This window comes from Myripristis murdjan, chromosome 19 (assembly GCF_902150065.1).
Source record: "Myripristis murdjan chromosome 19, fMyrMur1.1, whole genome shotgun sequence".
Taxonomy (NCBI): Eukaryota; Metazoa; Chordata; class Actinopteri; order Holocentriformes; family Holocentridae; genus Myripristis; species Myripristis murdjan.
Window position 1 is genome coordinate 16,550,528 of NC_043998.1, and position 27,973 is coordinate 16,578,500.

Below are 27,973 nucleotides of genomic sequence, written 5' to 3' on the forward strand. Positions count from 1 at the left end.
ACAACCCATTGGGGCATCAAAGTCAAAGTAAATCATCTTCCAACATGTAAAAAAAAATAACGGCCTGTATCCAAACAACACAGGCACTACTGTGCTGTTTTAGTCTCTGAGACTTGTTTCTGTCAGGGTCTTTGGCACTGTCCTGCCTGAGTGAGTTTGACCATTTCTATTGAGTGCCAAGGGTTTTACAACATGGTAATGAGAAGCGCTGGCCTCCTCTGTCCACTCCGCTCCTATAGCTGTTGCCGAGAGACAAAGTAGAAGTCACCCAGGCGCTCAGAGAGACAGAGAGGGGAGAAGAGGCCTTTAAGACAATGGCACCACCATAACTCATAGTGTCCAGGGTCTGGGACAATTGGAGGGGGAGGGGAGGGAGGGGAGGGGATGGGATGGGATGGGAGTAGAAAAACAGAGTGTAAATGGAGTGAAATGAGAGGGTGTGTGTGTGTGAGAGAGAAAGGGAGTGAGAGAGAGAGAGTTGGGTTTAAGATGAGGGAGAAGGGTGCAAGGGCAAGAAGATAGTGACTTTTAAACTTCTAGCAGAGCACAGAGGATGATGGGAGGGCAGTCTTGTGCCAATGAGAGGAAAAAGATTAAATTATGGAATTTGAACAGATGCATCTGATGATGTGATGGGAGTGTGCGGAGTGTTTTGTCTTCAGGGGACTGTTGTTGGTGTGTTCTGCAAAATGACACACACAACAGCGTCACCAGCCTGGGCTCTACTGTGGATCCTGTGTGTGGCTTTGACCGCCACAGCTGGAGGTGAGAAGCTTCACTTTGTACTGAACTGGAGAGAACTCAGCATTTGTATGGTATGTATGACAGATGGAGCTCATCAAGGCTCATGATCAGAGAGTTAGTCTATAATATCAGTTATCATTGCTCAAATGAAATATTACAAGTGAAGAATTGTATAATAAGAAGAGCTGCACCTATTGCTCTGATCTAATAATTTGTTGTGGTGTATCTGTTCAAATGTTACGGTGCAATGATGAAGACTGTTGAAAAGTAGGTGAATAGAGAACACAAATGGTATTTTGAAAGTGTAATTCCTGTCTATTTACATTCACACTCCCAGCAATAGCACTTCATGGATTCAGTGCACATTCTGTCATTTCTCTACTACATAAGATATTTACCAAACCCATCCCACAGATATTGCTGTCAATTTTGACAGTTTGGAACAATCAAACAGTGAAACATCTATAGTAAATATATGTCTAGGATTTATGGATGGGATTTAAAATTTGGTATCCCAGTGTTGAAAAATGACGATGCCGCGTGCTATTACAGAATCAACTTTTTTCCGGTTATTGCTTTCCAGAGGAGGTTACTTGCCCAAAAGGTGGTCAGATCCACTTGGCCAGCCTGCGATGCTATTGGCTCTCTTCAACAGCATCGTCGTGGTCAGTGGCACGGGATTCATGCCAAGCCATCCAAGGAGGGGATATGGCAGCTGCTGGCAGCCAGGAGCTACAAAAGTTCATCTATTACGCCTTTCCGATGTGAGTCCAATAAACATAGCCTTGGATCTGTATATGTTTTTTCTTCCAAATTGCTTCATATGCCTATGCTCAAGTTTTACATCCTTCTTCCTGCTTTACTCTTTTAACAGAAGACCTTTCTTGTCTCTGTTTGTCTAGGAAAGCCACAATGTGGGTATGGTTAAGGGGAACAGAGGAAGAAGCTCCTGACCAGGTTGGGATTATAGGGCCAAGGAGTCAGGGGGTGTGTACTCAGATGGCTTTAGGCACACTGGGACAGTGGAGGAGGGCTGCATGTGTTGGACAGTATCTCTTCCTCTGTGAAAAAGAGGTAGCCGCTGGTAAGTCTAAAATTCCAAATGCATACTAAAACCACTAAGTGATTTAGTGACAAAGTGAAGTGTTGGTCCCATCAATAGGTAGAGCACAGGACTATTACTGCCAGATTTGAGGGTGTGATGCCAATTAGAGCAAGCCATGTAGGAAATGTATGCCCTCAGGGAGCTATAAGGCAACTTAGATAAAAATAGAGTGCATCAAATGCCATATGTTGTGTTACTTAGTAGGGACTAGCCAAATATGCTCTTGTTCTTGTGCGCCCCCTTTTTTTGCAGTGTCCCTGCCATCTTTGGACAGTTACCTGATAGGATTGGCTCTCATGACTGGTGTCTATGCCAGAGCCAAGATGGAAACCCTTCCCACTCCTCCGGACACCAGACAGCTTGCAGTGGAGGTCAGTGAGGTGTTCAATCTAAAACACAGCTGAGATGTGTGAATTTGTGTCCTATCAACCATCAAAGACATGTTGTTCTTTCTCTCTTATGCTAAAAACACTGCTTAGTACATCATTGCCTCCTTTCAATTATCCTGATAATGATTTGTTATCTTCTTGTGACACATGCAGATGCAGCTATTCCCAGGATTGTGGTTCACTCATGCAGGTCAGTTGGCATCGGTAGAGCTGGTGGTCCAACCCAGCCCACTGACCTCTCTGGCTCGAGTTCAGATCCTGCGGCCCTACTGCAGTCCCAGCCACCATCTTGTACCTCCAGGTACCACAGCCGTTGTGCGAGTGATGTCTAAAAAGTGGTACATGATAGATGAGTAATAATGAAGAAAATTTGGTGTGTTTTTAAACATTTTCCACAGCATTCAGTATTCTTCTTTGCTGTTCAGGTTGCAGCTCGCTCCTTAACCCCTTCAGCTGCTGCTCAGTGGTGCCACTGTGCAACACCACAGGAGGCTGCAGCATAGGAAGGTACTGGTGCCATCTGCTGGAAGCCTGTGTGCCCATCACCAGTCCCTGCAGCCCCTATGACTCTGCAGCAAGAGACCGCAGCTTTGCTTTGCCCCCCAGATACTCTGCAGTACCACCTTTCTACCACTTGGTAGCAGACCTGCCTTTCAGAATGAACCCCAGCTCTGAATTAAAAACTATTAGTGTGAGTTGACTTTTATTTCCAGTCGGACCAGTGCAAAACCTTTCATGTATCTAACTAGCCAGTGTTTTTCTTCTGCCTTTACATACTAATAATACCCGGTGAAGATTACGTTTTATTGAATAATTTTCCATTTTCATGTATTTTCTGCAACAGCTGGTTCTGCCGGAGAGAGAGATCATGTTGTATCCTGATGATATTGTGGCTATACAACACACTCGCAACTCAGGAACATTCCTGCATTGCCATGATAGTGACGCATCACTTAGCTCCCCTTGGCGCCAGAGTTACCTGTCTCTGAGGGGGGCCGAGTGGGGCGGTTGGTGGGAGGGAGGCTTCTCTTCCCTGCTCCAAGGAGGCCAGTGGGTAGATGGAGTGGTGTGTAATCTAAGGATGCTGTATGTGGACACTCTGCATAGGAGCAGCCATGATCTGATTACAGAGCATGATGACCTCAATGGCTTCACCCACACAGAAATGACCACGGCCCCTGACATCAGGACCCTAACTCCAGATCTGAGTCCTATATCTGGGCTTCATGTCATCCATCCCCAGCCTGATGAAAAGAACCAGATTCATGTCCAAATCAATGTTCCAACTCTCATAATTGTCAAGATACAATCTGGACAGAGAGCCACCAGCTCATGGTCAGCCCCAGTGCTCCGGATGGGGGTCCCCTTCTTTTCATCTTGCCCAGAAGAAGTGGCTCAGTCTTGGTCTGGTTGTCAGAGAGGGTCCTATGATACTTGGTTTTCCTCTGTGACCCTTGTGTTGCCCTCTGAGGGGGTTCAGATTCTGAAAATCAATGTGATGAATGCAGTGAGCTTTCAGAGTGCTAGTTTTAAGGTTTATGGCTACAAGGCAGTGACAGGGCTCAGTGTAGAGCCACATGGACACCTGAGGATGCTCGTGGACATATCACAGGTGAGAACCCAAACACCCTCTCAAACACAGACATATTTCATCTCTTTGACCAAATAGTTTTGACATTCTGTCAAAGGAATCTGGATCTGGAAATGATAGTTTTTGTTGCCCTTTTCAAAAGGTCAGCCTAGTTTGATTCGCTCACCCTGCACTTTATTTCTATTTTTTAACACATTAGTCATTTATAGCCAAAGTGGAGGGTGGTACTTCAGTGAAATTCACCTGGGTGATTGACGACCTGCAGAAGTTTGCCTACGAAGGGGAATCTTACAGTGTGGTTTTCAAGAAACCTGCTGAGTATAAGCTAATGGTAAGAGGGTTTATTTTCTGCAATGATGTTCAATTAGCTTAGTCACTTGTTTCAGATAAGGAGCGTATAAAGATAAAGATCTTTATACATTCCTTGGTTTCAAATTGTGTTTTTCGACTTGCACAGCAGTGCTGTATTTATCTGACACGGGAAATTAATTAGCCACAGACTATTGCAGGAATAACACAAAAGACAACAACACAAACTCAAATGCAGTTGTAGACATACTAAAGGAATGTATAAGGCAAAGCTCCATAAACATCATTCCACAACCCTGTGGCCCTTCTAGTTCAAGATCTTAATCTCTCTGTAGATAATTTGGATAGTATGAAACTGCTCCCATGCTGTTACAGAATAAAGCGGAATGGTGGATTTGGTACTGCCTATGATGCTCTGGATCTTAGACATGGACCTTCTGGAAAAATATTGTTGATAATGTCCAGCTGACACCTCCATTGTGGAGCTATCTTTGCAGATAATCTCATCCAGTCTGTTACAATCTGCTTTACTAAACCTGTGTCTTATCATCGTTGTTTAAAGAATAACATAATAATCTGTAGCCTTTCCATTATCCAAGGTGACAGCCTCCAACCCTGTGAGTTCCCAGAGTCAGTGCATCCTTCTGACTGCTGATGAAATGGCCCCGCTGGCTGAGCCAGAGTTCCTGTCAGTCAGTGAAGTTGTAGCTGTGGATGCCGCACAACTCTACACCCTCAGGGTCAAAGTGGACATTTCTCTAGGGGTCACTTTTAGGTACAAACCATCTGAGACCTATGCTCAAGTATTTTTCATAGGTGACCCTCAAATATCTTCAGATGTCATTTAGAACAAGAAATACCCATGGAATCATGTGCTTGTAAAGTTGTGCTTTATAATTTCTGGTGTCTCTAAATAATCATGTGATACATGCTATGTAGGTGGGATTTTGGAGATGGCAGTAGCAGGGTTATCCACACCCAGCCTGCCCCATGTGAGACCATGGAGGGGCTTGAGGAGAGAGGACAGAGACAAGTTTATGTCCAGGATTCAGTTAGCCACACCTACATTACCCCCGGTAAGACAATTTAACAGTCATTGTAGGAAAAAATAATGAAATGTTAAGATTATTTGATTATTTGTCCTTAAGACTCTATTTATACTTTTCTGTCTATAGAATTGAAACTGCTGATGAAATAGCAAATATGAAAATTGACTACTAATGATTTTCTGGTTTAGTCAATCAATCAGAAAAATGAATGTCCCCATGCTTTGTTTTCCATCCAGATAACTGCACACTTAAAGTCCAAGTCTTCAACCAATTTGACAATATTGAGACATCCATGAAGATAAAAATCTGCCCTCTGTTGATTCGTCTCATCCTTTCATCCTCTACTCCGGTGCCTTTTGTCACAGAGCCTTTCCATCTGGAAGCTTCTCCAGATCCCTCTCCCTATGGCATCTTTTATAACTGGGACTTTGGTGATGGCTCCAAAGCTGTCCAGGGGATCTATCGTCAAGTCACCCATGCTTATGGATCTGCTGGGATTTATAATGTCACAGTGTGTGCTAACAACAGTTTAAGTGCATTGACTGCCTGGCTCATGGTGGAGGTTATGGAAAAAGTCACTGGGTTGACTTTAAGCTACAACGGACCAAACGAACTGAGTTCTGTTACAGATATCAGAGCTGAAGTTGCCACTGGTGCAAATCTCACCTGGGTGTTTGACTTGGGTGATGGGTCCTTTCAGAAAAACCCCACTGGCAGCTCTGTTTCTCATGTCTATAAGTCTCCGGGGAACTATACAGTAGATGTAACTGTCTCTAACTATGTAAGCCAGGCTCGTCAGTCAATCCATGTGGAGGTCTACAGGTTAGCTGTTAAAGGAATACTGCCTGCAGAGTGTGTCATGAGTGGAAGAGACACACAGTTTAGTGCTCAGGTGAATGGGAACATATCCATGCTGACTTTCCAGTGGAGGTTTGGAGATGGTTCACCTTTGACTGTAGTGAAGGGAAAGCCGACAGCCATGCATACATTTTCAAACCATGGAGTTTTTAATGTGAATCTGACTGTGTTTAGCCCTGTTAGGTCTGTGCCCTATAATGCAAGCGTGTGTGTTGAAGCCCCAATAACTGGCATAAATTTACATGCATCACAGGATGCTGTGGCAGTGGGAGAACAGGTATGTTTCAGTGTGCTAGTTTCCCCTAATCAGACAACAGGTTACCAGTTCATGTGGTTAAGTGACGCCTCTAGTCCCTCTGTTAATACAGCCAATGCTCAGAAGTGCTTTGTCTACAATGAGGAAGGGGTTGAAGAGGTGTCTGTAATGGCAAGTAATAAAGTCAGCAACAAAACAGCCAAATTCAGTATTGCTATTCAAAATCCTGTGAGTAAGCTTTTTGTAGAGCACGATAGTCAAAGTAATGCACTGACTGTCAATACTTTAACATCATTTTGGGTAGACAGTTGCACTGGGACTAATGTTTCTGTCCTGTGGGACTTTGGAGATAGCTCCCCTGTGGAGCAGAGCCAAAATGTCTCCCATGTTTTCACCTCAGCAGGCCAATTCACAGTCACTGCCACAGCTTTTAACGCAGTCAGCCGCCACTCTGTGACACTTGAAGTGAATGTTTTACTCCCGGTTTCAGACCTTTCACTTCACACCAACCAGCCTTATGCTGTAGTAAGTGAAGAAGCTGTTATAACAGCAGTTAGCAGTGCTATCAGCAGCACCAACTACTACTGGACAGTGGATGGTGTGACTACAGCCAAACAGGGAACCTATCAGTTTATATATGTGTTCTCTAAACCAGGGATGTATCAAGTCAGAGTTGTAGCCCAGAACTTGGTGAGTAGGAGGGAGGCAGCTATTTTTATTGAGGTCTTAGAAAGGATAGAGGGTCTTCATATTGAATGTCAAAGTCTGACAAACAGGAAATACATACCAACCCAGGAGAGAGTGCTGTTTATTGCTTCGTTCACCCAAGGCTCCAATGTCACTTATCATTGGCTTGCTACACAGGGAAGTATAAATCGCCAAATTACTGGTGATGGACAGCATTTTCATCTGTTAGTTGAAACTCCTGGCAACATTACTGTCCAGCTAACAGCCTCTAATAAGTTGGGTGAGACAATTAGTGTTGTTTCTGTTGTGGCAGTAGAGTGGGTGACAGGTGCAAGCTTGACAACAAGGTCAAACATTGTGGCAGTGGGAACATCTGTGAATATCTCTGCAACTGTGGTTACCGGGTCTGACCTCCACTATCTTTGGTATGTGAGCTCTGACCTCTTATCCCTGCAGACGGATGTGCCCTTTATTCTCCACACTTTTACAACTTTTGGTCATTGCCTTGTCAAAGTTTCAGTTCTGAATGTCCTCAGCCACAGCAATGTCACCAAACAGTTTGTAGTCCAGGAGGGGATTGGAGAGACAGACTTTCAAATAGACAGAAAGACACACCCATTTTACATAAACACAAGTACTGCTATCTCATTCCATGGGCTAGTCAATGCAGGTAGCAATTTGCACTGGGACTGGAAAATTGGCACAAATGCTAAACCCACTCTGTTTAAAGGTACCACTCAGACTTTTATCTACACTTTTACACATGCAGACATCTACAAGGTGTGTTTGAATGTGTCCAATGAGATAAGCTGGCAGACAATTTCACACACTGTCACTGTCCAGGATGCGATCAAAAGTCTGAGTCTTGACATAAGCAAGTCTACTGTCTGCACTCAGGACCCAGTTATTTTTACCCCAACAGTTTCCAAAGGAAGCAACGTAAGCTTTGATATAGCATTTGGTAAAGGGGATTCAACTCATAGTCAGGACTTTGTCAGAGGACAGCTCATCACAACTAGCCTTCTAGCTGGGACACATTTAGTGACAGTGAAAGCCTGGAATGAAGTCAGTAGTGCTGAAGTGGTGTCTAACATTGTGGTCATTGAGCGTATTCAAGGTTTGCGGCTAGTAAACTGTTGCTCCACTGCTCTAGAGGCTCTGAAAGCTGTTCATTTCAAGGCAGAAGTTCAAAATGGATTTCCAGTCAGCTTCACCTGGATATTTCACTTGGAGGGGTATGAGCCTTCACAGGTTGTAGGGCAGGAAGTGATATTCTCTTTTCCTGGAAGTGGTTTATTGTTGATTACTGTGGTAGCTAGCAATGGCATTTGCCGCAAGACCCTAAATGAGACCACTACAGTTCAGTGGCCTGTTAAGGAGGTCAAGCTTTTCTGTCAGTCAGAAAGGGTCTTCAGTGGATATACTGTGAGGTTTTCTGCCCAAGTGAATAGTGGGAGTAATCTCAGGTACCACTGGGACTTTGGAAACTCAACAGAAGTGTTGGCCACAGACTTCAACACAGCCAGTCATACTTATCATATTGTCGGGAGGTACAACATCACCATCAAAGCGTACAACGATGTCAGTCAAGTGTCCACACAGCTACAAGTGGAAGTGAATGAGCTCCAATGCTCCAGCCCACAAGCTCTTTTAGTCCCAGGGCATTCTACCATCCTCAGGTCCAGACCCAACTATTTCGAAGCAACTTTGGACATCAACTGCTCTGCTTACAAGACCACCTATCTGTGGGAAATATTCAGAACGTCTGACTGTACAGATGGCAAAAAAGATTTCACTGAGAACATTGTAGTCCTTAGTAATCAGGTAGATGTGACTTCACCTTTACTCTTCCTTCCAAAGCATACACTGGAGGTAGGACAGCATTGCCTCGTATTCACTGTTTCACTCAAGGGAACTCCTCTATTTGTGAAACGGAAGATGAAGGTTACAGTGGTCCACTCCCCACTGGTAGCTGTCATCAAGGGAGGCTCGCACAGACTGTGGCCCAGCTTCAGCAACCTCATCCTGGATGGCTCTGAGTCTCAAGACCCTGATGTAGAGCCAGGAGTGGAGGACCAGCTGCAGTATCGCTGGGACTTCATAAATGCAGTACAGGCCTCTTGTTATCACATAAATCATAGTGTTGTGACAACAGTATTTGTTATCACATGAGTTTAATAAATAAAGATGACACACTAATGATCCTACTAGTGAAAGTGGGACATTGTAGCAGCAAACACTAGTATCACATACAACACAGGAAAATAGACTATTAATAATAATATAGAATACAGGGTGTTAAGTCATTATGTATTGACAATTTCAACACAAGTTAAATGGAAATGGAAATATTAATGAAATCATCAGTCAAAAGAATACATTATGTGGGTTTGCAAAACAGCAGGACAGCACACTGAGACAAAGAAAAAATGTGCAATGTGCACAATATGAAAATATATCAAAGATGTGACATACATGCAGCATGAGCTAAATGAAAACATATAAGAATACCAAGATGTGTACAATGTTTCACATCTGAAGCATGTGTGTTTATCAAACAGAATGAGTAACATGTGTGTCATGTTCACTGTAGCAGCCACAGAGGGCTATGCAATGTTCATTTGACAGATGCACAGAACATATGCACAAAGCACACAGATTGTTTATGTACATACTAACTGCTCAGTTTATCAACATAACCTTATTACATGTTTAATTCTGCAGTTGTGTTATTACTGAAACATGGCAGTCCAGCTTTTGTAATGCCTCTGTTTGTATTTGCAGAACTCCACAGAGTCTGAGTCTGTAAACCAACCTATGGGGACCAACAGCAGTACAATGACTGTACTCAGTGATGACCTACACCCAGGCAAGATCTATGTTTTCACCCTCACTGTGCACAAAGCAGGGAGGAGACCTGTCTCTACCACACAATCTGTGAGTATCAGCCATAATCTCACCTCACACTCACACAGTGGCATGCTTTATTTCTTTTAAATGGGTTTTTACTGCATCTGTTTGGATCTGCAATCTAGTTGATAAAACTTCTGTGAAGCTATTTTGAACACTTGTCCCTTGTAAATAAAATGTCCTGGTAAATTTGTTGATTCTGGAGGAAATCAGAATGAGCACATCGATTTCATGCGTGCTGATACTTTAGCTGAGCAAGACAGACATTTGGTGTCACAGGTGTCTTCCTCAGAGTCACTTCAGAGTTTGATTTACTCGCAGTGTGTTGTCCTGGCCAGGCAGCACCCTGTGGTCTCTGCAAAATTTTGGCTCAGCTGTGGTGGTCACGCACACCTCTCTGCCTGTCTCTTATGCTTAGGTATCAGTGTGTGAAGCTCCGGTGTTTCCTGTGACAGTGGAATGTGTATCCTGTTCTGTCCTCTCCTCCTCCCACCGTGTCAGCTACACCACTACAGTTGTCCTCTCTGGACACTGTGGACAATGCAATGACCATGCACAGGTGATGATTCTGACACTAAATTTTATTCTCCCACTTAGCCCTGTTGAACAATGCACATGAAGAGAGAAAACATTTATCAAAGGTATAACAGTAAAAAAAAACCCAAAAAACACTGATAGAGCAAGTGCAAAGAGGGGTACTTGTTAGGTAGTGATGTTACAGCTAAGATGAATGAGCTACAAAAACACAAGCATCTGCTTGAGGTTGGTGTTTATCCACTTAGCCAGGATCCAATCTAAGTGATCTATCGCTAGATAAGAGTATTGTAAATACAATGTTTTGTTATTTGTAGCTCAAGAATAAAAACTCATACATACAGACATGGGATGGAGAGTAGTATTCATGAATTAACATCTTTTCCTCACAGTACAAATGGAGTGCAGAGGACCACAACGGCCTGAGCCTTGACCTTGATGAGGTTGCTACATTCACTGGGGCTTATGCCCCTGATCTGGTGGTTCCATCAGGGGTTCTCCAGGATGGACACACTTATACCTTCACCCTCAATGTGTCTCAGCTGGGCAAAGGACAGTGGGGCAGTGCGAGCCTGACGATTTTACCTAACCATCCTCCCTATGGAGGCATCTGTAGCCTGAGCCCAGAGTCAGACATACACCTGCTAGAGACTGTGGTCACCTATAACTGCTCAGGTATGCCGATACAGTGGTGAAATCCAACTTGCATTTGTATGTTTGTTTGTCACATTAAACAGTGAAAAATAGCTACAAATGTGTAGGCTTCCACATCTGACTCATGATTCACACTTGACAGTTTTTTACTACACCTTGGATCTGTGTAAACTTGGTGTTGCTGTGAATATGATTTTAGATAGACATCTGTGATGTGACATGAAGTGTGTGTGTATGTGGGTGCAATGCAGTGTGTTTACAGTGGACCAACCAGGTCTATAGTACACATCAATTTTCTGTATGACATTCTCCAGGTTGGCAGGATGATGACAACGAGGCCTCTCAGCTGATCTATACCCTCCAGGTGACACCATGTCAACCCACTGGCACTGCCTGCCCTCTGCTCACTCTCTACAGGTGAATATTGGTCCTGACTTAGGAAAGGTGATCCTGACTAGCTGTAAGGCCTGCATATTTAAAAACAGTATTGAGAACTGGTCTTAAGTTTGTTTGATGTCAAAATTGTGATGCAAGCTGTTTGTCATTTAATCATGTTTATCATTATTTATTTACATGGTCGGGAATGTTGTATGGTCTTCATTTATCTCTTTAGGGGAACTCATTCAACATTTGGTAGCCTGGTTCCCATGGGAAGTCCTGCACAACAAAAAGGCATGTCAGTTATCACAGTAACTTTGCTGGTAGAAGATCATCTGGGAGCAAAGGTCATTGCTCTCAACAAGTAAGATACTTGGATTTGAAGTCAAATTCACATTACATTTCAGCCCCTGACATTTTTAATGGAAAATGGAAAACTTATTTCAGGTCATGGCATGCAAAAAAAAAAAAAAAAAAAAACGAAAAAAAAAAAAAAGTTCCTGATTTCTCTTTTGTCCAGAACGTTGACAGTTGAACATCCTGCAATGGGTGAGGTTGCCAGTAAGTGGCTTAGGAAGAAGAGCCAGACAGATATGTGGGCTGTAGTCCAACATGGCAACCCTCTGGAGATCATCGCATACTCCATTGCCCTCACCAGCCAGCTCAACCAGGTATGATAACTTCAATTTTTCAAACATCAGTGAGTGTCACCACAAAAATAAAACAAGCTGAAATAAACCAGCAGCTATCCATCAGGGGATAACTGAAGGGTCAGAAGGCTACAGACTGAAAGTGGGAACATGAGTTTTCATTTGGTAAGAGTATTGATTAACGAGTGTCACCCACCTTTCCTGCAGATGGAGTCAGCGCAAAGTCTCAGGGAGCTCAGTGAGAGGCGGGAAATCCGGGGAAATGTGACCCAAACTCTTGCTTCTCTTCCAATTTCTTCCTTACAGGATGTGGTTCAGGTCAGCTCAGCACTGGCCCAGTCCACAGTGAGTAAACACCACTGCTTTCTCTTCCCATAGTTCTCAGTTTGTGATGATGCATGATACCTGACATAAAAATGTACAGACACAAGGGCAAGGCTACAAAACAGCATCAGTACATCCAATTTGTGATAATGACGGGAAGCTTTCTGGTGATATTACAAATGCCTCCTAGGAGACAATCAGAGGATCTCAAGTGTGGAATATATAGGAGTAGAAATACACACACTCACTCACACAAATGTAGAGACTTCGAGGATCAGGGAGACACCCCACTTTGGCTCAGGATCACATGTCTAAAACTCAACCTACTCACAAACACATTTCTTATGTGTTGACATTTTGCTCATTTTCTGTGTTTAATCCAGGCTGTTGCCAGTGAGTTGGTATGCAGGGGCTGTCAAGAGAAGGTCCTGGAAGCTGTGGGGAAGATGATCCACGTGATGCAGGAGCAGACAAATGTTGGTGTTGCATCAGTTGTTGACACAGGGAGGAACGTCCTTAATGTCATAGGTGCTGAACAGCCACAATGTCCGCTCTCAAATGGTTACAGGCACTACACTAATTGTGCACCAATATCTCAGCTGATTCATAGATTGGCTCTCATAAATGTATGTAAAGGAATGTAAGATTAACTGAATCTCCTTTGCTCTGTCTGTGTTCAGGTAGCATTTTGGCTTCTGTGTCTGAGTCTGTTGGTGTTTCCACTCCTCACTCAAACTATTCAAGCACTCTGGAGTCGGCTTCTATAACCACCCTGTCAGCGCTAGACCATGCTGTGGCCCTCATGCACTCTCTGATGCATTCCCGTGTTCGTGGTGAGGAGCCCCTCTTGCTCGCCACTCCACATATCAGCACCTTTGGTTTCCATGGACGCCCCTCCGACCTCCTCTGCACTCAAAACAACACCTCAAGGCAGTACATCCAGAGAATGTCCTCTTCTACTGATGCATCCGAGGCTCACCACCCATGTCGGTTTCATATTCCCAGCTCCCTAACTGATCAACTAAAGAGTCAGAGGACAGATGTGGTACAGACACTGCTAAGTATGGATGGAGGAATGAGGTCCAATCCTTTGCTGACTGCAGCCACCCCTCCTATCTCCACCACTTTGGTTGCTATGGAATTCACCACCCCTCAAGGCCAGCCAATATCCATTGAAGATCTGGACCCCAAACAGGCAATACAGGTCACCCTGCCCAACAGGCACTCCATGGAGGTGGGGTTAGCAGGACTGGGTAATGGCAATGAAGCTGGATATACACTTTGGAATGGGAGGGTAGGTGAGGGCGAGAACGGGACAAGTCCACTAAATGTAACTCTCCCTACTGATGGATCGCTGAACTTCACAGTTAAAGCTTTGAACGGGCTGGATGAAAATGCGGGGCTATACATCTCCTTCACCTTTAGCCTGGCACCAGGTACAGTGCATTATTTTTAATGCTGTTAAACAACTTTCCACCCCAATAATATGTAAGCACCACTGGGTTGCAATGCTATTTTACTGTGTAAGAGTCTATGATTCATATATTTTTCCTCATACACCTACTTGCCTGCTTTATGCATAGGCACAGTCCCCATCTATTTTTATTTAAAACAGAATTTAACGTTGATACAGTGTTGGGTTGTGTAGTTACCTGAGCGTTACATGGTCCGCATGGTGGCAAAATATCCTAATCAGTTTGTCCATGCTCTCCTGGGCTGCTAATCCAGAATACCGTATTTCTATCTCTCTATTCACTTCTATAGCGTGGCAAAATGGGTCCCAAAACATTAATTTCAGCCCATATATGATCGCCAAACAAGTGGAATATGTCACTATTAAAAGCAACAAGTCATGATAACCATTGTTTGAGGAAATTTAATGGATTCTTTTTCCCATTTGAATTGGAAAATAGATCCAGTGAATAGTGTCTGCAGGTAATTTATGCATAGTAACTTTGCACCAGGAAGAGACCACCTTATTGTACATTCAGAAATAAATGTGATTACACACACACAAACACACACACACATACAAAAAAAAAAAAAAAAAATTACCAAGACTTGTTACTTTTTTATATTAGAACAGTCCTCTTTGTTTAGTCCAGGGCAGCACAGAGTAACTAATAAGGATATTTTACGACTGTTCATCCAGGTGACTATACAACCAAACACTCTGCCAAAGTTTAATTTTGCTTTAACCCTCCTGTACATCTGTAAGTCTTGCATGAAACAGAAATGCATGGGGGATGTTTTGCAAACTGCATTATGCATTTCTAGGGGCTGTTCCACTGAGCTCAGGACATGTCAGGATAGAAGTGAACACCATCCGGCCAGGTCTCAGTGCATCCCAGCATTCCCGTGTAAGAGAGATGACTCTCTCCCTCTCTGCTCCAGCTGCTTCCGTAGAGGAGACCATCTTTCTCTCTCCACTGTGAGTCAAGGCTGTGTTTAGCAAATTGTTTTATAAGTAGTATAATTATAATAAATGCAATTTGATGGGCACTTTGGATAAAACTGAAATGACTGTGTATGTTTATCCACTAAGCTACACAGGGCCTGTACCAAAATGATTAACATAATGACTAGACTTGTACTCATTGCTCATTTTATTGAACACCACCCAAAAAAGAAACATACTTTACTTGATTGGATTTTCCTCCCCAACAGTTTGAACGGGACAAACATGCCTCTCTCTGTCAACCTGAACTCATCTCTGGCTGATGGTGGCCCGGTCCAGGCCTCGGTGTGTGTGTTCAGTTCCCTGTGCCGGTATTACAGTGTGAAGGAGAAGCGCTGGAGCAGTGAGGGTCTCCGGCCACTGGAGGGCAGCACGCTCCACACAGCACACTGTCTAACCCAGCATCTCACCATGTTTGGAGCCAGTCTGTTCGTTCATCCTGGTGCTGTTGTGCTGCTGCCACCGGTAGGACAGAACACAATGCTTGTCATTTGTTGCTGAGTGGAATTTTGAAGCCATTGTGAATTCTTGACCAATTCCACAGCTGTGATGAACACACCTGATCATTTTCGGTGTTACATATTAAACCCCTGATTAAACACAAGGTTATAATGAGGAGGATATCCATCAAAGGATTCTTCCCCCTCTCCCTCCATCCTTATCTCTCCAGTCAGGCGGTCCAGTGCGTAACATGGTGGCGGGGATTGTGTGTGCTGTCCTGGTTCTGATCCACCTGCTGGTGGGGCTGATTGCCCACAAACTGGACCACCTGGACAGCCTGAGACAGAGCCAGATCCCACTGTGTGGCCGACCGGGGCTGTACCATTACAGAGTTCTGGTTAAGACTGGCTGGATGAGGGGAGCAGGTCAGCTGATCAAGCCTGAATTCACAATAGGGATGTGGGGGAAAAAAGTAGAGCCAAAAACTGTATAATTAATCCATGCATGTTTATCTAATTTGTCTTCCACTCCTACAACTACAAAATGTGGTCTTTCATACCCATTGAAATTATTCTAATGTGGTGGTATCACCCATCAGGCACCACAGCACATGTTGGCATCAGTCTGTATGGCGTGAATAAGAGCGGTTCTCGCCATCTGCAGAGGGATGGAGCTTTTCAACGCGGCAGCCTGGACCAGTTTCACTTGGAGACAGACGACAACCTGGGAGAAGTTTGGAAAATTCGCATCTGGCATGACAACACAGGTACTGTGCATGGTAATGTTGGGGGTGCAAAAATATTCATCTTCACAAGTAAGTTAGCCTTAAAATCTTGTTTTCCTTTAAACAAGTGAGAGAAAATCTGCCAGCAGGGTGACATAATTTCAGTTGTTTCCAATGCATTTTCAACAGTGGGAAGAATTTTCTTCAAAGGAGAAATTACCTCATCCCCCGTGGCAGATGTTTTGACTTAAGAAAAATGTGATTTTAGGACTGAACACTAGACTAAACGGCTTGCTGAGATAGATAGATTTTGCACTGCAGTGGCTGCATGTTTCCAGCAAAACAATCTGTGTATGCCTGTGTGTGTGTTTGCATGTGTAGTCCAGTTACAGTCCTGCCTGCTCACACCAGCTTAAATGCCTTAGATCTAAATGTAAAATGGGCCTTAGGTCTGGAGCCATCATGGTACGTTCAGCATGTGGTGGTGTGGGACGTACAGACAGACCACATGTTCTTCTTCCTGCTGGAGGACTGGCTCTCAGTGGAGAAGAATGGCACCGTGGAGAAGGAAGTTCTCGCCTCATGTAAGCTTGCACATAACTCTCTTCTTGTGCGCTGCCAAGCCATCCATCTGAACAAGTCACACAGTGTTCTATTGAATCGGAAAATCCAATTTTTCTTCAAATAATTAAAAACTCTCCCATTGAGGTGAGGTAAATACATTTGTTTTCAATTGAAATCATCACAATCATCATTGTTTCCAGACCTTTTTTTTGTCATGCAACATTATCTTGAAACAAGCAGGGTGCTTTATTTCAAGATATTATTATTAACAGGTGAAACTGCAAACTGCAAGTTGAAATTATGACATTTCACTCAAAGAAGACTGGAACTCGAAGCTAGACTAAATGACTTGTGCAGATAGACATTATTTGCAGAGTGAATGATCCATCTGTGTCCCATACAAACACAGACTTTTATATACACTCTCTCAATATTTCAGCCAGTGTTGCGGCATGCTGCTACTCTTGTAAGCCCAAAATTGCAGTTGATCACAATTTCTTTCTTTTTTAGTGAGGAGGGATAAGCTGAGGTAATTTTTGATATTGCCAATCAATCAAATTTCCAATCAAAATTTACAACAACCTTTCCTCACTTCATGTCCCCCAGGTCCTGAGGAGCTTTCTGAGTTTGGTCGGATTTTTAACTCCCAGCTGCTGTTTGGGATGGCGGAGCGCCACCTGTGGCTGTCGCTATGGGAACGCCCTGCACACAGCCGCTTCACCAGGGGTCAAAGGGTGACCTGCAGTGCCCTCCTGCTACACCTCTACCTGGCACTGGGGGCGCTGTGGTACGGGGCCGTGGGTATTAAGGGGCACAGGTGAGACGGCTAATTGGCCAGCATGAAACCCCAAAAACTTTAAGAGCTGAATAATGTGATAAATTGTCCAAATGGAACAAAGTGTTTGTCTAAATGAGTCAAAAATGTAGTAAAACCTGTTAATGTGATATATTTATTTATTTTTATTTCATTTTAAATTTCATAGTAATAAAATTTTAAATATGTAATTAAAATAATTATAAATATAGTTTTTCATAGCTTTTTGTACAGGTTATTTACTGGTAATTTTCTTTTAATTTGAACTAATTTGTTTATTTGGTTTTTTTTTGGTCAATGTCTTGAAGTAATTTGTGGTAATTTGGAAATTTTCTTGTAATTTAATTTGAATTATATAATGTTTTTGGACAAAAAGTGCACTTGCACAGGCTAATATAATATTATACTGCATTTTTGACTCATGTAGGATGTTATTACATTTTGAGGGGTTATTAGATCAGACAGTAGATATTACATTGTGTTCTACACGGCATAAATAAGATTTTTGCGGGAGTTGTAAACCAGTCTCAGTGCAGATTTTATGGGATGAAAGAAGAGCACTAACATGCGCTTATTTTGTATAGTGGACCGGTGTCAGCTGAGTTGCTGTTTAATATGGAAACGGTTGCGGTGGGGATGACTGTTGCCGCACTGGTGTTTCCTCTTCAGTGTCTCCTCTGCTTCCTGTTTAGAAAGGCTCACAGTCAGGTAACTTTAACTTAAATTATCAATTATATTGCCAGATTTTTTTTTGCTTTTCCTTATGACTCTATCCTCATATGACCCATACAACTAGGTTTACGACATACTGTAAATGAACCAACCCTATGTTCTTTATTGCAGTCCTTCACCTCTCAGCATGCACACACACACACACGCAAACACACACACATACATAAGCACATTCAAACTGTTGCCAATTAGAGGTCATTATGTAGACTTGCTGTGTGACCCTGCCTTGCTTCTCAAATAGCCTTATCTCAGTGTGGAAACAGTACAAGCCAGTGTATCCGCTTTATCGTACTGTACACTTCATGTAGAAATGCTGAGGCAGCATGTGTGTGTTTGGATGTGTAACCCAGGTAACAGTGGATGTGTCGGTTCCTCCATCCCCTGTTTGTCACTCTGTGGAGATGGATGTCTACCTTGGTCAATCAGCTCTCTCCGGTCCGTCCTTCCTGTCTTTGCCAGACTCCTCCGGCCCAGAACAAGACAGTCCTTCATCTGTAAGAACAAACACATACAGACATTCACACATTTCTCATTACATTCGATATGACACTCAGTCTGTCACCCTGATCTCCTCCAGTTACTGGGAAGCAAGGCGTTTGACTCTGGTATCCTGGAGTTCTGGGCTGCGTCTGGCCTGGCCCCGCAGAGGGATGGAGCAGGTAGAGAGGGGGACATGGTGGGGTGGCCGTCCTGTGACAGCCTCCTGGATCTCCCAGCAGCCCCCAACCCTGGCAAGAAGTGTTCTCCTCTGGGCCCCACACGTCTGTTGAGAAGGAAGAGGGCCCTGATGCAGCTCCGTCTGGCTTCACCCTCCTCCCCTGACTCACCCAGCACCCTGCTCCCTTCTCCTTCACACTCCCCTGTGCCCCCTCACCCAGTGCAAACCCACAACCTAACAACAGCTCTGACTCTGTCAGGTGAGAAATCAAAGTTGAAACATTCTATCTCAGGTTAAAGGAAAAACCCATCCCAGAGCCTTCAGCATTTTAGGCTGTTTACATACCCCTGTACTGTATGCCCTCTTTGATTGAAAGCAACAAGTATACCTGCGTTGGAAGAGAAACTTGAACTTCAACAATGTGATTCTCAATGGAGTGAATTCAAAATCCAATGGGCATATTCATAAAAATGTGAAAAGGTTGCATATCCCTAAGTTTCAAGGCAAGGAAGAGAAAACATTCACATTTTACCTGTTTATTTGGCTCACATCACACTGGAAAAATGCTTATATGTTTTGGCACAGAGCCTTCATCAAAGTGTTTGAGGTTTACAGGTTCAGTGAGGCAATATATACAAGGGCAGAGTTCATACACAGCCGGGAGTGGGACCCAATTTACCTGCTCTTTGAAAGCTGTTAAAAAGGCATTATGGGAAATGCACTGTAAGAAATAACTAACCGAAGTAGAAGAAAACAAGGCAGGTTGAGGGATAGTAGATACACCAAAAGTAAATTGCAACACTTCATCACAAAAGAATTCATGAAACTCAACAAACAGAATATTGCAGATTGATGATATGTAACAGTGTGAGGGAACGCACTTATCTGACCCTGTGTTTTTGCACTTGTCAGAGGAGGATCTGCTGATGTCGATAGTGGCAGCGGCTGAAGACACAGTAAAGGTAACCAATAGTGCGTCCACCTCAGACAGCGGACGTGATTCCCCTAGGCCTCCGTCCTCACTCTCAGCCACGTAAGGCATCACCGCTGATTTAAAACCTGTTTTGATCTTCTGCAGTTCGGAGCTGCAGAGAGCCAGCACATATAATGACAGCAATAACATAAGTCAGTTTCTAATTGCACCCCTTTTTCATAGTTCACATCACAACTGTCTCCTGCTTTGAAACTCTTTCTTTATCCATTTTCTTCCTCTTCATCTACATGAGTTTCATCTCTCAAAATAATAAACAGAAATCCAAGTTGCCCACTTTTGGCTTCCATTGCATGCTTGACTGTCCTGGTAGAGAGATCCCTGTCTTTTAGGTCCTTCTCACTGTTTTTCTTTCCAATGAGGTTTGCATGGGGACTCTTTCCTTGTTCTCATTGAGGGTCTAACCTCAGGGCATGTCATTTTTCATTTGCTATAGAACAGACAGATTTTTTTGGCATTAGCTCTATTGTGTTGGAACTATTAGTGGTGGAAGACTCTGAAATGGTTACCACTGTTCACGTCAGCATGAATCTCATTTGAGTGAAGACTTTCTATGCAATTCTCTAATCATCCTTTTTTTCTCTTTTTAGCCAAAGCAGTTCCTGTAGTAGCTGGTCAGAGCAGAGTGTGGATAAACCCCAGTATGGCACCGATATCTATAAGCCCTCCTGTCCTTCTCCCAGGTCCCTGTATGGGACAGGGCTCTATAAGTGCCCCTCTGATCTGTCTGTTGACTCTGTGGCCAGCACCTTCCTCCCAAGTCCTTCTCCTGACTCCACACGCTCTTCTTCCACCACACGCATAGGTGAGATGCTATGAGATGTAAATGACAACACTAGAATGGCATCCTGTTTTCCAGATCTTGTCATTGTGTCTGATCCGTCCATCCTTGAATCCCACCTCCACATCAGGTGTGGCTCGAAGACAGCCTGGCTGGCTGCTCCCTCCCTGGGCACTATGTGTGATTTACCCGCTGGTGGCTATGCTGCTGGGAGCCTGTCTGGCTGTGGTTGGCCTCTACGGCAGCCTCTTCTCCAGAGCAGTCCTTCTGATGTGGCTTGTGTCAGCTGTGTCAGCCTTCCTCACCTCTGCAGTGCTGCTGGAACCTCTTAAGGTGAGCTCCAACATGTTGTCTGCTTTATTCTAACTCCCTTGGTTTATAAGTGATCACTCCTTTGGTCTTTGATAGATTATTCCTCTGATTTACAATTTAGGGAGCCCAAAAAAAGTGTGCATTCACAGGGAAACTGCAAACCAAACATATATCAAAATGGACTTTCAGAAATGAGATTCAAACTCAATGCCTCCATTTGGAGACTTTCCAAACTCTATGATTTTAAAGAACAGCCAGGCTCTATCACCATTTCGTGGGATGGTTAAGGTGCCTGTTTAAGCTAAGAAAGCATCAAAGATTTGTGTCTTTCTCGTGTCTTGATGTAACAGCTGTAATGCTAACCCCTATCCATCCATCCTTCCATGGTCAGGTGTGTGTGCAGGCGTTGCTGCATTCAGCACTGTGGCGGCCTGTAGATCCAGAGGTGGAGGACCAGTTGGCCCAGGAGACCACAGTGATAAGGGCACTGGGAGATCAGGGTGGGAAGGTTCGGCCACCATGCGGCTACGGGCTGCTGCAGGCCAAGGAGGAAGCCCGCAAAGTCCGAGCCCTGCGATCTCTCATGAAGGTGGGAAGAAAACTAAATGACTTAGCCAAGAGAGCGACACAGCGCTGGGCATCAAAATTAAGTTAACTTTCAGTTGAAAATGGGATATAGCATTATTGTTTTTCCACATTTGTTGACTCTGCTGTGCTTAATGTTTGGTAAATGGACACCACTAATTATTTCCCAAAGTGTTATTCAGCAGTCTGTTGCTCTGAGAGGAAGCAGCAGTTGTTTTTTTTTTACCTGAAGAGTGAAAGAGAGTGACTACTGTAGCCAGTGAGCACTAAAGCCAACAGGATCTATTGTTTGCTTTTTAAAGGTCAGAAATCATGATTAGGTTTGCCCCTTAACATCAACAAAAATTAAACCCACTCACAATACTTTGTCTGGACAGAGGATAAACCAAAAGGACATATTTTTCTGTCACTCCTGACAGTTTCTGCCTTTGGCTCCCTTGGCATGTATTTGTTGAGACAGCAAGGAGGCTGAGAAGGACACAGAGCCAGGTAGACACCGGAGAGCCAGAGGGGCTTTGGTGGCAGTTGATCCTAAACTAGCAAAGGTACATGTACCTCCAGAAGCATCTCTTTCTTTTGGTTCATTTCTTCTCTCTCGTTTGCCCTGACTCTGTAGCACTGTGTGTGCCAGCTGTTATTCCTGCTCCTGGTGCTGATGGTGAACTATCAGGACAGTGTAGAGGAGAGGCAGAGCAGGCTGCTGCACTCCTTTGTCAGACGCCGTCTTCACACAGCACCCGGGGGGGCTCCTAACCTCACCTCACTCAGAGGGTAAGGGAAACACTCACCTACATGCTGTCAAAACACTCCACCACACTGAACTCTCACCACTGTCACTCTACAAGTTGTGGGGGGAAACTTTTGAGCCCCGAGCTCAGTGTACATCTGCATTACATGCTTAGTCCACCTGAAGTATTTACTGTGACATGTTTTGACTGATCAGGTGTTGGATGAACAAGCCTCCTGTTCTCTAGCAGTGACAGAAGTGGGTGTGTGTATCACATTTTGTCTTTAAGAAAAGCTGGAAGAAGTGGCAGATATTCCTTCTGATCTGTGTGTGTGTTGTTGTTTTTTAAACCACCATGAGCTTTTAATGATTTTCATGGATTTGTGAAGACAGCTCTGTACATTTAAGAAAATTTGAATCTAGTGAAATAAGAAAATGTAATACAAAATGTTTACATGCCTACCTAAACACACAGATGCACATGCTCATATGTTTTCTTTTTTCACCCAGCTGGCCAGATGCAGGGCAGTGGCTGGACCAAACCTTGGTGCCACACCTACACCAAAAACCTACCATGCTCGTTGTAGGGTTGCCACGCCTACAGTATACACATGCTCTTGGTGCTATGGCGACAGTCTCCCTGGGAAACAACAGCGTGAAGACACGGCAGCTCCTAGCTGACCTGCACATCACAGACTGGACCACGACACAGTGAGTGGATTCATTACAGGCATGATGTGACAGCACCACCAAGCCATGCCAAGTCTGTATTCATTAAAGATACTTTGAACCATCAGTTTTTTTCTTTTGCTCAGAGCAATAAACAGTTCAGTTACTCTTTGGGAAATATAGCGGTGTCAGTTCACAAAACCCTAAAATATGGCTAAGACTCTGCAACTGCATCTAACATCATTTGCCACTAAAAGCAAAACACCCAAACCCTTTGTTCTCCATTATAATGATCAAATGCCACTAAGGCTGAGATATACCAAATGTCATGTCTTGCCATACCCATCTGACCTTTTTCAGTTTACTGCCTCTTTTTTTTACCTATTTGTCCATACAGAATTATTTTTTCTGTCTTTGTCAGATTTAAAAGTCTTTCTGTGGACTTCACACACCACCACAAGGAGTCTGGTTTATTTGTGTGTGTGTCCGTGCACCTAGAGTGGACTCAGGCACATAGAATCACTCCCTCCCTCTTTATTCATCCACTCCTCATCCCTTCATCCTCCTCTGGACCAGATCTTCAGGTGGCACTTGCGGTAACAAACACTCTTCACATAATAACTAATAGAACATAACTATTCTTAAGAGAAGGGCAAGAAAAAAAGTGATAAAATCCACTTGCTTTACACTGCAGGTGCTTCTTCTCCTCTCCGCTCTCCTCTTCCTGCTTGGTGAGCTGTGGTCCATGGCAACTGAGCGTGCCAAGTATGCAAGTCAGGGCTGGCACTGGTTCCAGCTTCTCCTGTCCTTCTTGTCCCTGGCAGCAGCTATACTGCAGCTGTGCTTCCTGTCCCAGGCTACATCATGTGTGCTTGAGGTAAAGGTTCACTCTGAAACACCCATCCAGATTATCTCACCCATAGGTGTCAGCTCGGGTATATAAAGTGTCAGAACTTGCCATAGCCTTTTGTTACGGGAGTCCATATTTGACTTGGCAGTTTGGTCAACTACATCTAAAATCTGACCAAATAATACTATCTTGTCAGTCACCGGCCATTGCTCCAATTGTCCTCAGAATTTTTGTTGAATTAGGGATTTGGATATTATGGCGGCATCTATTTGCACTTTGCCATCTCAGTGTTTGCAAAAGAGATTTATTCTAAAAAAAAAAAAAAAAAAAAAAGAAGAAGAAGAAGAAAAAAGAATATCCAAGTGACACTTACAAAATGATTGCTGACACATTTATGAACTATTTTTACCCAACTTTTCCCACAGAGTACAATCTTATTTGAATTTGCTTCATTTCAGGTTCCATTTTGTTTGAATTGTAGCTATAAAATATGCAGCACTTCTAAATCTAACTGAGCTGAACATCCAAACTCTTTGATATTGAGCTTGCTCTAGCATATAGCCCAATCACCTGCCCTCCTCCTCCTTGTAATGACATGTCAATTTATAGTAATTTTTCATGCATGTTGGCTTCAGCAAGCACCAGGCAGGTCAAAACCCCTCATGTACTGTTGCATAAAACATTAAAATTATAACCTCACCTCTAAAACAACAAAATCACTAACAATTACCTTGTCTATGTTAATGTGTGCATATTACCCTTTAGCTGCGGTCCCAGCCAGAGAACTTCATTGACTTCCACAGCGCTGCCCTACTGGCCAGGAGGTCTTCTCAGTTTGCAGCCGTGCTCCTCACTCTGCTCTTCCTAAAGGTGGGAAATGTCTGTTTCCTAATTAGACAGATTAGAGCTGGTCTGTAGCCATTCCACACTGCTGAATGTCGACTCATTTATATGACTGTGTGCTCCAGCTGCTAGGAACCTTGAGGTTTGTGCGGAGGTGGGTCGTGATCGGCAGAGTGCTGCAGAGAGCCCGGAGGCAGCTGGGGGCTCTGACTGTCCTACTGCTCCTACTACTGCTGCTCTGCGCTCACCTTGGAAACATGGTATGACAATGCAGGAGGAATGAAACAGAGTTCAGCTGAATGTAATAATAAAGAACAGATATAACTGAGTTTTGTCACAACTGTGCCCGTGTGTGTGTGTTTCTTTTCCACTGTCTTGTCTTTAGCTCTTCTCTAATTCAGTGGAAGGCTTTCTGTCGATACCTCAAGCTGGTGTCTCCGCGCTGTCCATCCTACGTGGCCGAGTGGCTCTCCAGAGACTATGCAGGGCCCACCCAGTCCTGGGACCCCTCTACGGGCTATTATTGATGGGGGGAGCTCTCTGGCTACTGGCTAGACTCTGTGCAGCAATTCTCATCCGTACATACAGGTACACACAATCAGTCTAGTGTTGAGAAGGTAAATCCCAGGACAATATCATAGCTTAGATAAATTCAGAACCACCACCATCATTTTTAAGTATTCCTGTGTTGAACAACTGTGTTTATGCAAGACAATTTTTTAGGTCAGTGGAACCCACTCCATCTTTTTGTAGTGAACTCCCATTTTTTTTTTTTTTTAATTGAATCTTTCAATTGCTTTGGACAACCTTTGCACAGCCGAAAGCACAAATACACCAAAGGCATCACAAGCACAAACGTTTTCCAACAGCTTTTCCAATAGCTCTTTCAGTGGTCCAGAGTGCTCCACAAGCACCAAAGTGGCCTACTATTAAGTCACATTGACATGTCTGCCCCAAGATTGATTTGTTTTTAAATTTCATGGAGGTGCAGTGGCCATTCACTTCTTTCAAGGCAAAAGCACTTACAATGGTAACACCATAATTACTCCTGCAAATTTTGTCGCCCCTTGCTGTGTTGAAGTGCAAGTGCCATTGCTGCTGACACTTTAAATTTACCTCCAGCTGAGCAGAAAAGCTACCAGCAGACCAACATAAAGGTCAAATTTTGAGTGTTAAATGGCACACATAAATTATTATATCCAGTGAGCTTTGCAGATATTAATGCAACCATTGCCTGTCCTTCAGGGCAGAGCAGGCTGGGATGTACTGTCCAACCATTGAACCTCAAGACTATGAGATGGTGGAATTCTTCATCAAGAGACTCAAGCTGTGGATGGGACTTACCAAGGCTAAAGAGGTAGATTATGGATGAATGAGTAAATGAGAATCTCCCATTGAGAATTCCTGTTGCTGATTCTGGCCAATTTCTCTCCAGTTCAGACACAGGGTGAAGTTCGAAGGCATGGATGCCCCTCCTTCCAGGTCCTCCCAAGAGTCCCGTCTCTCCACATTGTCCTCCAACCTCCTTTCTTCCCGCTCCCCTTCACTCTCCTCCTGCTACTCGTCCCCCCGTCCCCTGTCCTCAGCTCTCTCCTTGAGGTCAGAGGACTCGCTGTCTGAGCCAGGGTTTGACGTCCAGCCTTACCTGGACCACCTGTTGCCCTGCGTCAACAGTCTACTGTTTCGTTTTGACTGCGTCAACCAGATAACTGAGGACCTTCATGATCTGGAAGTGAAGCTAGAGGAAGCTCAGATCAGGAGAAGGAAGAGATGGATCAGAAGCCAGAGGGAAAGCGCTGGAGGATTGGGAGAGTCAGGAGGGCCAGAGAAGGTGGAAGGGGAGGTGGGGAGAGCTAAAGAAATTAGACACAGGAAGACAGGTGTGCTTTACCCTAAGCTACACATCTCTACTGCAGCCTCCTTTTCTTATAATCCCTCTACCCTTCACCCATCTCCTACTTCAGTCTGCATCCTTCCCCGTGCACAAAGCTCCTACTCTGAATCAACGTTTCTTCATCCTCATTCATCCAAAGACACTCATCTCTCTGAAGTGACAAAGCCTACATCTGGAAACTGTGGTCTGGGCCTATATTCTGCAGAATCTCCAAGCTCTGGAATGATCCCCAGAAGAAGAGCGTGGCACTCTGGGAGCTCTCATTCGGCCGATGCAGCTCAGAGGGCCCTTCAGGCCCCAGGTGGGGTTGTTTTATATAGAAATGGAGGAGTTGGTGCCTCAGTGAAGGCCAGGCCCAGGAGTGAAGAGGGTGTAAGCAGACGTATCAGTGATGGCATCCCTGTAAAGAGGAAGGCTTGGATCTCTGAAGGGCCAGAGACTGAGCAAGATTAATTGTGTGTTCCCACTGCAAACGTATCTGTGACAAACTCAGCAACTCAGTGTAAACACATAATAAGAGGGAGAGAGCAAGAGAGAGAGAGAGAACAAGACAGCAAGAATAAGTATATTTTCTTTAAAGCTTAACTGTAGGAAACTAGTGCAAGACACAAGTTTTCACTGTTGTCTACCTCGGCCGTCAGTTTTTACCATAAGAATATTGCATAGCTAATTGCTATTGGAGTCCTATGAATGTAATTATATTCTGTTTTGCTTTTGTAAAAGGCACGGTGTACGTTATAGCTATGCAGACAAATAAAGACCTAATGTGACTTAATGGTCGGAAAGTAAGAGTTTGTTTATTGTCAAGCATTCTCCTTCATTTACACAAAGAATCAGTCTTCAGTTGTAACTGTACTCTGTGTACTGCAGTTTTGAGTAATGTGTTTAGTTTAAGTGATAACGCAATCAGTTGAATCTTATATCAGCAGTAATTCTGCCTCCTATCCATGTTAAGGAAAAGACCTTTCCAAGCTGATATGAGTAAACAGCTGACAATGCAGCAGCTGACACTATTACCAAAGACACACAACTCTGCACGTGTTAAAGTTATAAATCATGGGATTTTGCCCTTTTTGAATGAAATATGAGGACAAAAATGGAGAGTGGTTTGATGCAGTACATGACTGGAGAGTGCATTTTAAGGATATCTATAATTTCACCTAGACTTCTTGGTATCCCAAATCTCTTTTACTTTTTCCTCTGTAAATGAGGAAGAAATATATAAACTAACTTTGAAGTCAGCAGGTCATGAGGGTCATGATTATCTTAATATGAGGCTACTGAAACAATGTCTCTGCTTTTCTACAGCCACTAGGCCACATCTTCACCTGTTCCCTTCAAACAGGTGATGTACCAGACCAGCTGAAATGGGCAAATGTCCTCTCATTTTTTCAAGTTATAGACTAATTTCTTTAGTACCATGTTTCTCCAAAATACTTTCCAAAAATGTGTATAGTAGAATAGTCAAATGCTTAAATAAGGATTACAAGTA

General features: G+C 43.8%; 1 protein-coding gene across 1 annotated transcript; it reads left to right on the forward strand.

Moving 5' to 3' along the window:
• Positions 1-689: 689 nt before the first annotated feature.
• On the forward strand, positions 690-27,123 carry pkd1b (polycystic kidney disease 1b). Its single transcript, XM_030078160.1, has 40 exons — positions 690-765; positions 1,328-1,508; positions 1,647-1,828; positions 2,102-2,220; positions 2,392-2,539; positions 2,664-2,929; positions 3,083-3,850; positions 4,029-4,160; positions 4,768-4,913; positions 5,078-5,214; positions 5,424-9,097; positions 10,317-10,457; positions 10,825-11,107; positions 11,401-11,503; positions 11,700-11,828; positions 11,985-12,135; positions 12,322-12,459; positions 12,822-12,966; positions 13,119-13,874; positions 14,716-14,869; positions 15,196-15,361; positions 15,567-15,762; positions 15,936-16,103; positions 16,511-16,645; positions 17,232-17,442; positions 18,024-18,147; positions 18,522-18,665; positions 18,749-19,088; positions 19,742-19,862; positions 20,411-20,625; positions 20,732-20,934; positions 21,305-21,502; positions 22,115-22,269; positions 22,736-22,936; positions 23,316-23,490; positions 23,589-23,829; positions 24,713-24,847; positions 24,989-25,175; positions 25,833-25,944; positions 26,023-27,123. Exons 1-40 carry the CDS (start codon positions 690-692, stop codon positions 26,932-26,934), a joined length of 12,168 nt encoding a protein of 4,055 aa, XP_029934020.1. The 3' UTR covers positions 26,935-27,123.
• Positions 27,124-27,973: the final 850 nt, after the last annotated feature.